At 41.2% G+C, this 15,354-nt stretch overlaps 1 protein-coding gene across 3 annotated transcripts; it reads right to left on the reverse strand.

Moving 5' to 3' along the window:
• Positions 1–803: 803 nt before the first annotated feature.
• On the reverse strand, positions 804–12,287 carry trmt2a (tRNA methyltransferase 2 homolog A). 3 transcript variants are annotated; one of them, XM_062958802.1, is made up of 12 exons: positions 12,052–12,287; positions 8,196–8,822; positions 7,223–7,331; positions 6,077–6,258; positions 5,799–5,913; positions 5,421–5,536; positions 5,091–5,202; positions 3,592–3,714; positions 3,232–3,307; positions 2,478–2,594; positions 1,643–1,739; positions 804–1,403 (listed from the first exon to the last, which is right to left on the reverse strand). In XM_062958802.1, exons 1-12 carry the CDS (start codon positions 12,171–12,173, stop codon positions 1,169–1,171), a joined length of 2,031 nt encoding a protein of 676 aa, XP_062814872.1. In that variant the 5' UTR covers positions 12,174–12,287; the 3' UTR covers positions 804–1,168. The 3 variants fall into 3 exon arrangements, with proteins under 3 accessions (XP_062814872.1, XP_062814874.1, XP_062814873.1); XM_062958804.1 differs by lacking the exon at positions 12,052–12,287 and adding an exon at positions 11,747–11,890; XM_062958803.1 differs by lacking the exon at positions 12,052–12,287 and adding an exon at positions 11,284–11,657.
• Between the last annotated feature and the right edge of the window lie 3,067 nt (positions 12,288–15,354).

Here is a 15,354-nt window from a genome sequence, read left to right on the forward strand (position 1 = left end):
TTTATGTGGCCCTCCAGACACAGTACCCTAACTCTTGTATTCCTCATCATCAGATGTCATGACTACAACTGATGGGAGTTGGGATACAGTCACATCTAGAAGGCTGTTTAGAAAGGATGGTGGGGTTTAGCTTTAGATACAAGGCTTGTGGATATGAGGTCTGACTTTAAAGTGTTCTTCAACCTTTTCCCTTAACCTCAGAGACACAAGTGCAGTTGGGTTGCAATTCCCAACATCCCCACATTCCCATGGAGGATAATCAAAAGGGATGGGAGCTATTGTTCAGTAACATCTGGGGACCCAAACCGGGTAAAAGCAAATATCGAAAATAGTTGGCCTGCTATATCCATGATTCTCCATCCATGGATCCAATGGCCCTTTGAAAGCAACCATCAGGCTGATGGGACTCTCAATTAAAATGAGTCTGACATCTCTGGTCTAAAGGGTGTTTCTATCATTAAATAAAATTTAATATCTTGAAATACAATGGTTATCCTGTCCGGAAAGAGCCCAGCAAATCAGCCTGATTGGGTAAAAGGCCTGGCTGTTGAGAGAGCCAAAGATTTTGGGGGCCAACATTTGTTCATTAACTACTATAAACAAACATCTCCAGCAGTTACAAGCCTGTAAACTCAGTTCATTCCCACGCCATTGAGTTCCCTATGGAAGGTACTGTTTCCCCCGTACAATGCCAGTACTCTATCCTCAGTGTTAAGAGTATTGGCATAGCTCTGTAACCATAATTTTTTTTTCAAATCTCTAGTTGTAAATTAAGGGTTATATTTGAATAACTAGAATCACACTTTGATGGAAGAAGCTCCCTAAGTCACAGCCATCAGCCGATCCAGTAGGGCTCGTTTATTGTTAGTTATATTGCTCTGGACTACAAGCTTCTACAGTGCTCCTTTGCATTTGAAACACTTATTGCATGACTTAGGTGTTTTGCATAAAACAGTACATAGACGCTACAAAGGTCTTCCTACATCAGACTTTTGTCTGTGCCAAGTTTAGATTTGTCCCTTGAAGTGTAGGCACCATTCTGAAGTCTCAGGAACTGATCAGCTGTTTAGCTGTTCTGGAAGGAGAAAGCACCGGCAACTGGAAGTAACACGTTTAACATTAAAAACTGAAAAGAGATGGCTTATAGGAAAAGGCTAAACCATAGCCATCACGAACTGGAAGATTCTGCAGTGGTGCTCACGTTTGGCAGTTCTGTCTTCTCTTCCGTAGAAACTGTTGCATCCGATTTTGCAGATGGAACATCAGTTGTGCTCAGGGGGTCTATTCTTTCAAAGAACAGCAGCAGCTCATAGTGCATAGTATGAGGGAAGAGGTCCACTGCCATTGCTCTCACGGGGCGGAAGGGGCCTCCTTTGACACGATTGGATGGTGCCCTGCAAAGGCTGGCAGAGAAAATGATATGTACCAACTGATGGGTAAGGTGGTCCTTCCTCTTCAAAGCCACTCATTGCAGGTACAGTGACATTTACACTTGCATTCAACTGATAACCCAAAAAGAGATCTCTGAGGTAGTCTAAGTATGGTTATGGGGGGCATGCAATGTAAACATCTCACCAACACAGGGAGAAAGGTAGAGTATATATAAGGCTAACAGTAATAGTAATAATAATAATAATCTTACTCAATAAAGTTGTTCATGGCAGCTCGGGGATTGCAGGACACATAAATGAGCTTCTTTAAGTGTTCGGACTTTCGGATGGCAAGAATGACTTTGGAATCTGGAATGTTACATTTGGACAAACACTAAAATTAGACTTTAGCAAAACTGGGCTGCTTAGTGCTCTCTCACACTGCAAACCTGTATTTCCTCACATAATAGTCTCAATAGTGGTGTCAGTATTTCTATTTCCCACCCTTGATTTACTGGTGTTAAGCCTCCATTCACTCACTTATCTGTCTGCCCACTCAAAGACCCACCTGCATGCTTCACTCACTCACCTGCCCATCCGTTTGCCCGCCCAAAGGCCCACCCTCCCACTCACTCATTCAGTCGCTTCTCCATCTCCTGGTTCTCTCTACCCTCCCACTCACTGCCCCATGCACTCTTATGCATTTAGTTGGTTGCCCATTTATCTGCTGACCACTCCCTTCCAAGAACATTACTTAAAGCAAAGGGGATGGTCAGCAAATGGATGGGCAACTGAGTAAGAGAATGAGTGACTGGAAGGGTGGTTCTCACACCTCACTGTCTTTTCACATTACTGGCTTTAAAAGTTGAACCCTCTGAAGTCTTGCAGTTGACCTTTCCAACTCACAGAGCTAATACTGGTATTCAAATAATAATATGAGTTCAGAGTTTAAAGGCTAGCATGTAGATCAAGAAACAGCTAAATTCAGATGCTGCCAGTGCCTAGCTTTGACTGCCAGCAGTACATGGCCCTGTTTACTTCCGCTACAACTGCTCACAGCGGTCTCAAACCTCTGACCTAAATCCAAAGTCACTACATCAAACTTACGTAGCCCTGCGCGGGGAGGATCCACAACCGTAATACAATTCTGCAATGCTAAGGAGTTCACTAGCTGAGGAACAAGATCTTCAGCTTTTCCACAGTAGAATTCAACGTTGTTTAGATCTGAGAGTGAAAAACAGCATAATGGTTTTGTACTCATCCAAGCGATGCTGATTCAAATACACGCCATCACAATTCCCCTGTACTGGTATCTAATACCTTGCACATGTCAGTTTGGTGTTTATTCCACTGGCCAACATACATTTTGGTGCCTCAAATGTTAACCCTGTTTCTGGGTATGTTTGAACCTGGTCTGGGTTGGATAAACTACTCAAAAACCTGCCAAAGTACAGAACTCTGGGCGAGACAGTTGAATCCATTGCTGACTTTGGATGGTTACCACCCATTTTTAGCCTTGCTGTTTCATGTACAGCCAGGAAAATGAAAGCAAAATCCATATTACAAGCACCAACTGTCTGCAGTGATGGATGTCAGGTCATGGCATCAAAAAGCACACAATGAGCTCCACTGTTTTACAGCCAAGAGTTATGCAGAAATGATAACTGTTTAAAAGCTTCTCAGAGCTGTTTTACCATGGAAACTCTTAAAATGTGGCAATTTGAATGCCACATCATTCTCACACTACAATGCTGAGAGACTTTGGTCCAGGAAATAATTTTGTTCTCATTGTTGGTACATGAAATCTCTAATAAGAGATCTAAAATTCAGGACAGCTGGCCATATGTTGCCGTTTACCAACCGTTAAGCTGAGCGTTCACTTTGGCATCTTCCACTGCTTCTTGGCAAAGTTCAATTCCGATAACTTTCTTTACTTTCTGCAAAATACAAGGGGCAACACGGCGTTCAAAGGAAGAAGGCGTATGAGGGAAAGAAAAGGGGAAAAGGAAAGAAAGATAGAAAAGAGAGAGGGAGGTGTATGAGGGAAAGGGAGGAAGGAAGAAAAGAGCCACAAAGAGAGCTCTTTGCCATATTGACATGGAGACTCCTATGGCCAAGCACCATTTTGGCCAATACCTGTTTCTCAAATGACAACCAATTCAAGAGACAAAAGGCGAAGTACCTAACGGTTCAGTCCCCCGCATCAGGTGTGTTCTTTTACCTTGGCCAGGGTGATCCCAATGGTTCCAGTTCCGCAGCAGACATCCAGCACTGTTGTCTCGGGTCCGACTTGGGCCCAGTCCTGAATGGCTGAGTAGAGAACCTCAGCGGCCTGAGTGTTCACCTATATGATGCCAAGATATGGAGCAATCGTATCAGTATTCCGCCAGGAGAGAGCACCTCCACAAAGTGTAAAATCGAAGGCTTGATAGGAATATTGCTCTGATCACTAGCTATAATGCATCCAAACTAATCAAGAATTGCCAACTCAGGAGGCGGCGGCGACAGATCAACCAGAGGGAACCAAACAAGCAGATGTTTATGGACAGAATGGTTCTGTGGATATCCCCGAAGCACAAAAACAGGCCCAGGTTGGTCTTCAAACCGAGGAAAAGGGAGGCATTTTATCTAGAACTCCAGGGGAGAGGTTGACACTTGCAAAATTGCTCAAATAAACCCTGCATGAACTGTTTATACTGTAAACTAAGACCACGTCATTGGGAGAAACATGCAAAAATCAAACGAACAAATTGCTAACTCAAGGATGGTCTCTTGTACAAGGAAAAAACCATCAATATTATTTTTTTGTGATACAGTAGAGTCTCACTTATCCAACATAGAGAGTTGGGGAACGTTGAACCCTCAACCCAAGTGGACGATTTCAGTCTTGCCAGTAAAAGGCTTATATATACGTATACACAGATACACACACACACACACACACACAGAGTAGAGTCTCACTTATCCAAGCTAAACCGGCCGGCAGAACGTTTGATAAGCGAATATGTTGGATAATAAGGAGAGATTAAGAAAAAGCCTATTAAACATCAAAATAGGTTATGATTTTACAAATTAAGCACGAAAACATCATGTTATACAACAAATCTGACAGAAAAAGTTCATTACACATTAATGCTATGTAGTAATTACTGTATTTACAAATTTAATAACAATAATAATAATAAGTTTATTTATATCCCACCTCCATCTCCCCCGAAGGGGACTCGGGGCGGCTTACAGCAAAATCAAAATACAAGCAATGATAAAATATGAAACATCCAAGGACAACAACAAAAACAAAAAAATTAGCACCAAAATATCACGATATATTGAAAACATTGACTACAAAAATGCGTTGGATAATCCAGACCATTGAAGTGAGTGTTGGATAAGTGAGACTCTACTGTATTTGCAACTATATTTTAAAGCTAGTTCTGTATCTGCATTATTTTCTGATACCCTATCCAAAGCTTGTTATTTTTTTCAAAGTCACCGAAGCAAACATCACAGTAGTTTCACAAATAATTGTGGAAAATATGCAGGCCTTCAAACTGTGAACTTCTTCTTTAACAATGACCCTACTGAAATACGTCAAATCTTATATTCATTTATTATTTATTTATTTACTATACTTTTACCCCACCTTTCTCACCCCGGAGGGAACTCGGGGCAGCTTACAACATGGCAAGTCTAGGACTACAACACTTTTAGGAAGCTTACTTGGAAAAAGGCATGGGGGGAAATCCGGAACCTCATCCCAAGCAAATCTTCATAGATGTACTTATTACCAGCAACGTGCTCCAATGCTAAATCTTCACGATTGGGTGATTTTCTGGAAAAGGAGGATAAAGGGGGAAATGGTTTTTAATCATGGCCACTGAGGGCATCCAGATATGTTAAATTACATTCAAATTAGCTTAATAGGACCAAAACTGTTGCTTGGAGACCTGAGAATTTTATAATGGTTTTCATTGCCAGGTTGGCCCTCTAAAGCATTGCACTTTGTGGATTCCACTGTTGTTACATTCCCCTTTGAGAAACCGTGCTTACTTTTGACCTTCTTCAACAAAATACAGGGATGTTATGCCACTCTCTTTTCCGGCACCTTCCATGAAGTACTTTGCCACAGAGGTTTGCAGTTCAGTGAGCCCTTCTTTGCTTACTTTCTATATTTCAAAAGACAAAAAGCGCTCAGACGTTTGGGAATTTCATAGGCTTCAAAGAACACATTAGGTTATTAATGTTTGCAGTAAGGGAGAATTAAGGGGAAACACTGTAAATCTGTATACGACAAATACACAGTCTTCCACATTTTGCAAGGGGAGGAGTTCAACACAGTACACCCCAGAGTCAGAAACTATTTTTAAAAAATGTTTAGGCCCCACAACACATGAGTGACCCTCTTATTACATATTTTGCATTCTGTACCTGTGGATTAAAATAAACAATGGCCATGATGTCCTGATTCCTACTGATGCGAACGGTCAGCTGTCTCCAGTGGCCTTCATAGGTTTCAGGACTGTAAACATTGTATGGTGTAGACCTGAAAATTTTAAAACTTTAATTATTAAAGTTAAAATGCTACAGATATTCCTTCTGCATTGAACACATGACCATTTTCAATAGGCTTTATAAACTAGAAACAGACACAAGGGATCAGAAAACACGTTACAGTCCCCATCATTCACCCCATCATTCATACCCACCTTATATAATCTTGAAAAGCTTTTGCTACTTTCTTCACAACAGCAGGAATGTGAATAGTCTCAAAAGGTTCCACTACAGCACACGTTCCGCCCTTGTATTTGCCAAGACGAAAACCCACAGTTTTGTCTTCTTGATTCAGGCCTATGCCAATCAGAAATTCACATTTGTTGCGATATTCAGTCTAAACACAAAATAAGAGGAAGTTCAGAACACCAGTTCAACTGCTTTAGGATACTCCATGCTTCCTAGCTGCATCCATCCAGAAATATCACTTTCAATGTGTCAGTTTATTCCAGTATTAAACCTGCTCTGATTAAAGACGACTTAATTGACAAAAAATAAATCAACGACTCCAGAATTCTGACTAGACTGGATTTCATCTTATTATATCATTATTATAATAATACAATAGAGTCTCACTTATCCAAGCTAAATGGGCTGGAAGAACCTTGGATAAGCGAATATCTTGGATAATAAGGAGGGATTAAGGAAACGCCCATTAAACATCAAATTAGGTTATGATTTTACAAATTAAGCACCAAAACATCATGTTATACAACAAATTTGACAGAAAAAGTAGTTCAATACGCAGTAATGTTATGTTGTAATTACTGTATTTACAAATTTAGCACCAAAATATCACGATATATTGAAAACATTGACTATAAAAATGCATTGGATAATCCAGAAGCTTGGATAAGCGAGTCTTGGATAAGTGAGACTCTGCTGTACATTTATTATCCACCTCTCCTTTCTTTTATATTTGAGAGAGCTTTGAAAACAATTTTCAAATGCATTCAAGAGATTTTATTAAGATTCAGGCAACAGATGTCACAGGGATTTAAGGATATTTCATAAATCCAAATCCATACAAGAAACTAATCAAGCAATATGGGAAACATCTCGCACACAAACTGAAGAATGAATTCACTATGTCAGACATTAACCTAATTAGCTATCATGTTATGGGCTACATCAGATATCAAATGTGCCAGAGATTTGCAGTTTTTACAAATCTCTGAGGGTTGCTATGAATTGGGAATCTGAAACGTGTATATCTACATTCAGCATACATCACAGTACACTTATTCAGAATAATGTAATAAAAAAGGAACAACAGAAATGAAGTTCCTGATATGCATGACCTGCAATGGAGATGATTTCACCCCCTCCAAGGGGGAACATAAGCCACTGTACTTCTCCTTCTGCAAGAACAGCCAGGGGAGTAGAGCTCGGTTGTTGTTTCCTAGCTCCCTGCAAAAGAGTTCAAGCTTTTTACTGAATCTAGGGGGGGGGGGGAAATGCATGAGTGAACCTCCAATGACAAACACACATGGAAGTCCAAGGTATACAGATTGTTGAGATGACACAGGCCCTCGGATTTCAAATCGAGATGACCCCAAAGGGACAAGTGACATTTCATATAATTTTAAAACAACATAATGAGACAGACTAGCTGTTGACAAGCAAAACACCTCCTGGTGAAAGCTAACCTGACAGAGTGGGCTACGCAGCCCTTCTTCTGTTGCAGATGACCTCTAGAAGCACCAGAATAAGCTGCTATAGCAGGCATGGGCAAACTTTGGCCCTCCAGGTGTTTTGGACTTCAACTCCCACAATTCCTAACAGCCGGTAGGCTGTTAGGAATTGTGGGAGTTGAAGTCCAAAACACCTGGAGGGCCAAAGTTTGCCCATGCCTGCTATCAGGATGTTTCAGCCCTCCAAAACACCCATGCTTGTGCTATAGGCCAGGGAGAAGGCAGTAAAATGACCTTATCTGACATATTTTTTTAAAATCACACCCGCTGCTCAGCAGGCCCTTAGTGCAAGTCACCATACAAATATTCACACTTCATATAAAAACCCAAGGAACAAAGCCAGAGAATGGAATTTATGAATGCTGTTTGAATTAAAAAGCAGCTGGACTTTAAAACCACCCAAACCTGGTGGAACAGCACTCTTTACCAGCTGTCCATGGGTTAAAACCGGCACCTTACCAAGAGGATAATTTCATCTCAGGCACAGATAGTATCCCTTTAGCTACACAAAGGGTCAGCATCCAGAGAATGGAGTTCACTATAAGTACAAACAAAAGATTTGTTACCATATAAAAACTACCTTGTCAGTTTCAGCAGCACTTGCTCACATTCTTGCTTCTTCTTTGCCAGCTGCTCCTCATAGGGCACTGTCCACAAAGGAGTCACCACATCCGCTATCTGTTTGTCGAGCGGCTCATTTTTGCCCTCCTTGGACAACATTGGACATTTCGCAGCTGCCGGGTCCTTGGTCTCCTCTCCCTCCCCTTCCTCTCTTTTTCTCTTCTTCATGATGGGATCAGCCTTCGGTTTTGCTAACCTGATGCTGAGGTTTTGGTTCTTCCACCGGACTCCGTGAAGGACCTTCACCGCTTTGTCCCGTTCCTCCTCACTCTTAAAGGTGACAAACGCAAAGGTCTGCTTCCCCAGCAATTTGATCTTGTGAGGGTTAACTCCATATTTAGCAAGGAATTTCTTGACTTCATGGAAGCCAATGTATTTGGGAAGGTTCTGGATTTCGACTTTATAAATTTCGGAAGTAAATAAGTCGTCTTTAATATACCTATACAAGCTTGAGGTGTTCGCTGCATTATTACCTTCGCACACATCTCCCTTCGCAGCTATGGTTTCCGTTTCCTCAAGAGAAGCCAGACTTTTCGCATCAGACAAGCACACACCATTATTATTTTCTTCCATTATGTCATCTATTCTGTAAAGAAAGGTAACAAAATTCCCTCTTAGGAATTCCATGTCAAGTCATGTTAAAATGCCAACCTGCTCCTAAAAAATTACCCTATTGTGTGTTGTTTTTAATATACAGTAGATTCTCACTTATCCAAGATAAACGGGCTGGCAGAACCTTGGATAAGCGAATATCTTGGATAACAAGGAGGGATTAAACATCAAATTAGGTTATGATTTTACAAATTAAGCACCAAAACATCATGTTATATAACAAATTTGACAGAAAAAGTAGTTCAATATGCAGTAATGTTATGTTGTAATTACTGTATTTACGAATTTAGCACCAAAGTATCATGATATATTGAAAACATTGACTACAAAAATGCCTTGGATAATCCAGAATCTTGGATAAGCGAGTATTGGATAAGTGAGACTCTACTGTACAATTTTTCCCCAATCCAGGAGACAAGGCAGTTTACAAAACTGAAAAATATAATTAAGCAAATTATTATTATTATTATTATTATTACTAATATTATTACTATTATTTCTTACATGCCTCTCCTTGCAGCTCGAGGCAGGGCACAACATAGTTAAAACACTTCACCATAAGAAATTATATAAAATACATATATTTAAACTTATTTCTATGAAATGTATATATTAAAATACACAAAGCAATTTAAAGCATCAGCATTTTTAAAAACTACGAAGAAATGAACCGTGCAATACATTCTGAAAGCCAGAAAAAACAAACAGCAGTCAGAGGCCTACTGAAAGAACACTATTCTTCAAAGAGATGAAATCAGCAACTTCATAATGGGTTATTTTAATAAATTAATTTCATTTTTACACCATGCTGGACAAGCTCCTTCCGCAACGAGTTCAGCATCGAAAATTACAGACTTGGGAACAGAGCCAACGTGAAAGGAAATGAAGGCAGCAACACGCAGTGAAAAACTAAGGAACAGTTTTAATTACTTGGTTACATTTTACAGCTAAGAACCACATTTCCAATATGAGCAAAGATGGCTAAAAGTATGCATGGCTTCAAGAAAAATATAATACTAAAACCCAGAGGATTTATCCAACTAAAGCCATGTGGGAACAGAGGGAAGGAAGTCCAAGAATAGCTCCTGGTGCATCTACACTGTCAAATGAATGGAGTTGATGAGGAACTGGAAAATATAGATTTTTAGGCCTCTCAAAAGGATCGCTCTTGGTGTTATCTCTCCTATCATCTACATCAGTTTGATGCCACTTTCACCACCTCATGGCTCAATGCTATGGGATCCTGGGATTTGTCATTTGGTGAGGCACCACCCTTATTGCAATAAAGTTTAGAGGCCTTGTAAAGCTACAACTCCTCATATGGCATTCCAAGTGGAGTCGAACTGCATTCATTGTACCATGCAGACCAGGTATGTGCAAACGTCAGCACTTCAGGTGTTTTTGGACTTCAACTCCCACAATTCGTAAGTCTCAGACCCTTTCCTTTTCCCCGGTTGTTAGGAATTATGGGAGTTGAAGTCCAAAACACCTGGAGAGAGAGCCCAAGTTAGCCCAGGCCTGGTGTAGACAGTAATAGGTTCCAAAAGAGACCGTCTACATGTTCCAGCCAATCTTTAATACAGAAGTAAAAAAAGATGCCCCTCTGACTGCCACATAATCCAGTTTCTGAATCTGCTTTGAACTGGTTTATATGAGTCTACACTGCTCTACAATCAAGTACTAAGAATCTGGATTATATGCCAGTGTCAATGGGGCCTGAAAGGAAACAACTGGGTTCCCTTAAGCCTCACATGAGGAAACAGAAACATTCGGAACCTTTTAGGTAGGCATCATGTGCACTGCCATACAAGGCAGTTTGGAACTGCATTACATGACAGTGTAGATGGGGCCTGAGAGACAAGTACAAAGGGACAATTTCCTTGATTTTTTCTCAGCAGCCTCACTTCCCCCCTTTTCTCGCTTAAGCCTCCTCCACACTGCCATATAATATGCCATAGCAACATGCTATGCTAATTTTATATGCATATATATATAATTTATAAATATATAATATATTGGATATACATATAATATTGATAATAATATTATAATGGAATACAATATTATACTACTAATAATACAATATAATAATATTAATTATATATTATATATTAAATGTAATATTACTAATAATATTACCATATAATGATATAGTACAATATAGTAATTTAATGTTTATATTGTGCTATGCTAATAATATATTGTATGTTCATTTGATTTGCAAGCCGCTCTGAGTCCCCTTCGGGGTGAGAAGAGCGGGATATAAATGTAATAATAATAATAATAATAATATAATAACTTTATTTTTATATCCCGCTCCCATCTCCCCAGAGGGGACTCGGGGCGGATCACATGAGGACAAGCCCAGTTTCAATATACAATAAAATACAGTATAATTAAACCAATGTAAAACAGGTAAAATAGTATAAACATACAACCCAGCATAAAACATCAACATCAAAACATTAGAGTCTGAACATGTAGTAAATAAATAAATAAATATAATCCGAATTCTCTGCTTTGAAGTGTAGATCCTGCCTTCCTTGCCTACTGCTCTTAAATAGCCGCCTTGCCTCAGACGGTAACAGTGCTTTGGGGCCCTTCAGCGCAATAGAACTTCAACTCCCAGAAGCGCCCACCAGCTCGGACAACGACCGGGAATTCTGGGAGTTGAAGTCTCCAGCCTGTCTCTGGAGGGCGCGCGAAAGAGCTGAGGGGGCCCAATGGGGAAACGGTGCGCATGCGCGACCACGAAGCAACGTCCGAACGGTGCCCCAACCCGGAGAGGGAACAAAGAGAAGCCACGGCTCCGCTCCGAGCCCGCGCTCCCCCGGAACCTGACCCGGACCCCAACCGCCACGCCGCCGGGGCCTAGCCCTTGCGAGAGCCCTTGCTCACCTCCCGGCGCCACCACACAGGCCTAAGGGGCGTGTCCTTCACCAAAAGGGGCGTGGCCTCAGCGGCGCCCGCGGCTCGCTCAAAGCTCCACTGCTGACTTGCCCGTTGCTTCCCTTTCCAATCATGCTCCCATCCCTTGCTCTGCCCGAGGATTTGGACTCCATCTCCCAGGATGCCTCAGTATCCCTCCGACTGAGCGAGGCTTCTGGGAGATGAAGTCCAAAACGCTCTGAGCGCCATTCCGAGCCCTTTTAACACCCCCCCCCCCCCCCAGATTCCAGTACTTCTCACAAAGGAGATTCTACCTGTCCCCGTCTGGATCTCGAATAAAGCCTCCTCCCCGTGAGGCGCAGCTATGTTTAAAATACATTTGGGCTCCCCGGATTCGAAAAAGACCACAGACAGCCCGTATGCTTCGGAAGGTCATTTTTGGGATGGAGAACGCCCCTGGGTTTATTTTTATTTTTTTAAACCCTCAATATCAGAGGTCCTCACTGGTCCACCTTAGCGCCGAAGTGGCGCCGACGCCACTCGCCTCGGCGCTATTTATGCAGTCACGTGACTCTCCGCCCCGCCTCCTCTCTTTCCCCTCCCTTTCTAGCTGCCACTTGGAACTCAAAGGGGCGGAGCCAGCACTCTGTTCGCCTTAAGCCTGCTTTCGACAAACCTTCCCGGCAACCTTTGCGTTGAGGCGGAACCCTTTCTCTGTGACACACTTTCCTATTCTTTTCTATGCCAGACAGAAGAGGAATTGATCAGCAACCGAACATACTAGAGAGAGAGGTTTGGGGAGAATTCACCATGATTTGGAGATGTTGTAGGTACTGGGATGTATAGTTCACCTGCAATCTAAGAGCACTCTGAACTCCACCAATGATGGAATTGGACCAATGAACAGCAAAAAATATTGGATGTATTTGGGGAAAATTCACCTTGATTTGGGGGAGTTGTAGTTCACCTACATCCAGACAGCACTGTGAACCCAAACACAGATGGATCTGGACCAAACTTGGCACACATACATGATATGCTGAAATTTGATGATTGGGGGGGGGGGGGGGAGTTGCAGTTCACCCACAACCAGGGAAACTGACCTCCACCAATGATAATAAATAATAATAATAAACTTTATTTTTATATCCCGCCCCATCTCCCCGAAGGGACTCGGGGCAGCTCACAATAGGGACAAGCCCGAACAACGACACCACATATTAGACAAAACTTAAAACATTTCAATGATACACAAAATAAAATAATGGACAATACATTACAATCCAATACAATGATAGCTACACCAGCTTCCGATAAGCAGCCAGTCCCAATTCAAGGTGCAGGTGATGACCTATAAAGCCCTATACGGCTCGGGCCCTGCCTATCTCCGTGATCGCATCTCCCTCTACAAACCGGTGCGGGCTCTAAGATCTGCCAGGGATGCCTTCCTCTCGCTCCTGCCACTGTAATAAGCACAGTTGTTGGAGACGAGGGACAGGGCCTACTCAGTGGTGGCTCCCCTTCCCAGAGAGATTAGGCAAGCCCCTTCTCTATCATCTTTCCGCAAGGATCTGAAAACCTGGTGGTTCCTGCAGATCTTTGAGAAGGGTTGGCCTTGGCCCTCCCTGTCATGACCCCACTCAGCACTTTATCCACTTCCTAGCCCCATGCCTTACTGCCTAGCACCTTATAGTTGGCCACCCCAACGCTGAACCCCTGGTCACTATATTTTGGCCCTTGATGGAGTTTTTGTTAATAGTTTTTAATTCTGTAGTTGATCTGATTTGTATATTTTGTGTACTTACATTCATTATTCGTTTTTATGTTTAAATTGTTGTGTGGTTTTAAGTTGTATGGTTTCCTTTGTTATGCTGGAAACCGCCCCAAGTCCCTTGAGAAAACAGGGCGGTATATAAAGTTTTATTTATTATTACAGTAGAGTCTCACTTATCCAAGACTCGCTTATCCAAGGTTCTGGATCATCCAATGCATTTTTGTAGCCAATGTTTTCAATATAGTGTGATATTTTGGTGCTAAATTCGTAAATATAGTAATTACAACATAGTAATTACAACATAACATTACTGCGTATTGAACTACTTTTTCTGTCAAATTTGTATAACATGATGTTTTGGGGCTTAATTTGTAAAATCATAAGCTAATTTGATGTTTAATAGGCTTTTCCTTAATTCCTCCTTATTATCCAAGATATTCGCTTATCCAAGGTTCTGCTGGCCTGTTTAGCTTGGATAAGTGAGACTCTACTGTATTATTAATATTAATGAAAGACCTGGTCCAGACTTGGCACACAGAAGAACTTCCCTGACTGACTCAACCTACTAATAGTACAATATATTAATATTAATTATATATTATAGATTACATGTAATATTACTAATAATATTACAATATATTGATATAGTACAATATAGTAATTTATTGCCAGTATTGTGCTATGCTAATAATATAATATGGTATGTAAATTTAATTTGTAAGCCACTTGAGTCCCCTTCAGGGTGAGAAGGGCGGGATATAAATGTATTAAATAAATAAATATTGGAGGGCTTTAAGACGACTAACTCACCAGTGGGAGTTGTAGTTCACCCTACAGCCAGAGAGCACTCAAGCCCACCCATGATGCATCTAGAGAAAATTTGCCCAACATAACAAACTTTAAGTACTGATGGCATTTTATGGAATTACCCTGACATGATGTCAGTTGTGGTTCACCCACAACCTTACGCATTTTGGACAAGTAAAAATGGACTTTTTCAAATAACCTGGGCAACGCCAGGTACCCAAGATAGTACAGTAGTCTCGCTTATCCAAGCCTCTGGATAATCCAAGCCATTTTTGTAGTCAATGTTTTCAATATATCGTGATATTTTGGTGCTAAATTTATAAATACAGTAATTACAACATATTACTGCGTATTGAACTACTTTTTCTGTCCAATTTGTTGTATAACATGATGTTTTGGAGCTTAATTTGTAAAGTCATAACCTTATTTATTTATTTCGTGTCAAAAGCATTGCATAATAAATAAATTTAAAAGTGATAAAATAAAGGAATCACAAACAGCTAAATAGTTTTGGACCAAAAGTAGTTGTTTTTTTTTTAACAAGTCATAACCTAATTTGATGTTTAATAGGCTTTTCCTTAATCCCTCATTATCCAAGATATTCGCTTATCCAACGTTCTGACGGCCCGTTTACGTTGGATAAGCGAGACTCTACTGTACTGATGGAATTTTATGGAGTTGACTTGACATGATGTCAGTTGTAGTTCACCCACAACCTTATGCATTTTGGACAAGTAAAAATGGACTTTTTCAAATAACACGGGCAACGCCAGGTACCCAAGATAGTATATATATTCACAGTGTTAGGGATACAAGTTAAAGGCCTCTGCGGTGGGGAAAACAAGGATGGGAGTTGGGCTTCTTCAAACCGTGAGGAGGACTGGCGAAGCGCCGAGCGCCATCTTGCCCGGCGCGAGGAGGCCTTTGTGTGGAGCCTGCGAGCATGCGCGTGTGAGTGTGGTGCCTTTCTTTTCCCATCGTCCTTTGCGGCCAGGGCGCGCGAAGGAGTTCAAGGGAGGGAGGGAGGGAGGAAAAA

Source organism: Anolis carolinensis, chromosome X, assembly GCF_035594765.1.
Source record: "Anolis carolinensis isolate JA03-04 chromosome X, rAnoCar3.1.pri, whole genome shotgun sequence".
Classification (NCBI taxonomy): Eukaryota; Metazoa; Chordata; class Lepidosauria; order Squamata; family Dactyloidae; genus Anolis; species Anolis carolinensis.

Excerpts from the sequence above, each read along its gene's own strand:
- trmt2a (XM_062958802.1), bottom strand. The coding sequence starts at position 12,173 with ATGACCTTCCGAAGCATACGGGCTGTCTGTGGTCTTTTTCGAATCCGG. Across the intron at positions 5,914-6,076 it reads GCTTTTCAAGATTATATAAG|GTCTACACCATACAATGTTT; the intron begins GTGGGTATGAAT and ends TAAAATTTTCAG. Across the intron at positions 2,595-3,231 it reads AGTGAACGCTCAGCTTAACG|ATCTAAACAACGTTGAATTC; the intron begins GTTGGTAAACGG and ends TTTCACTCTCAG.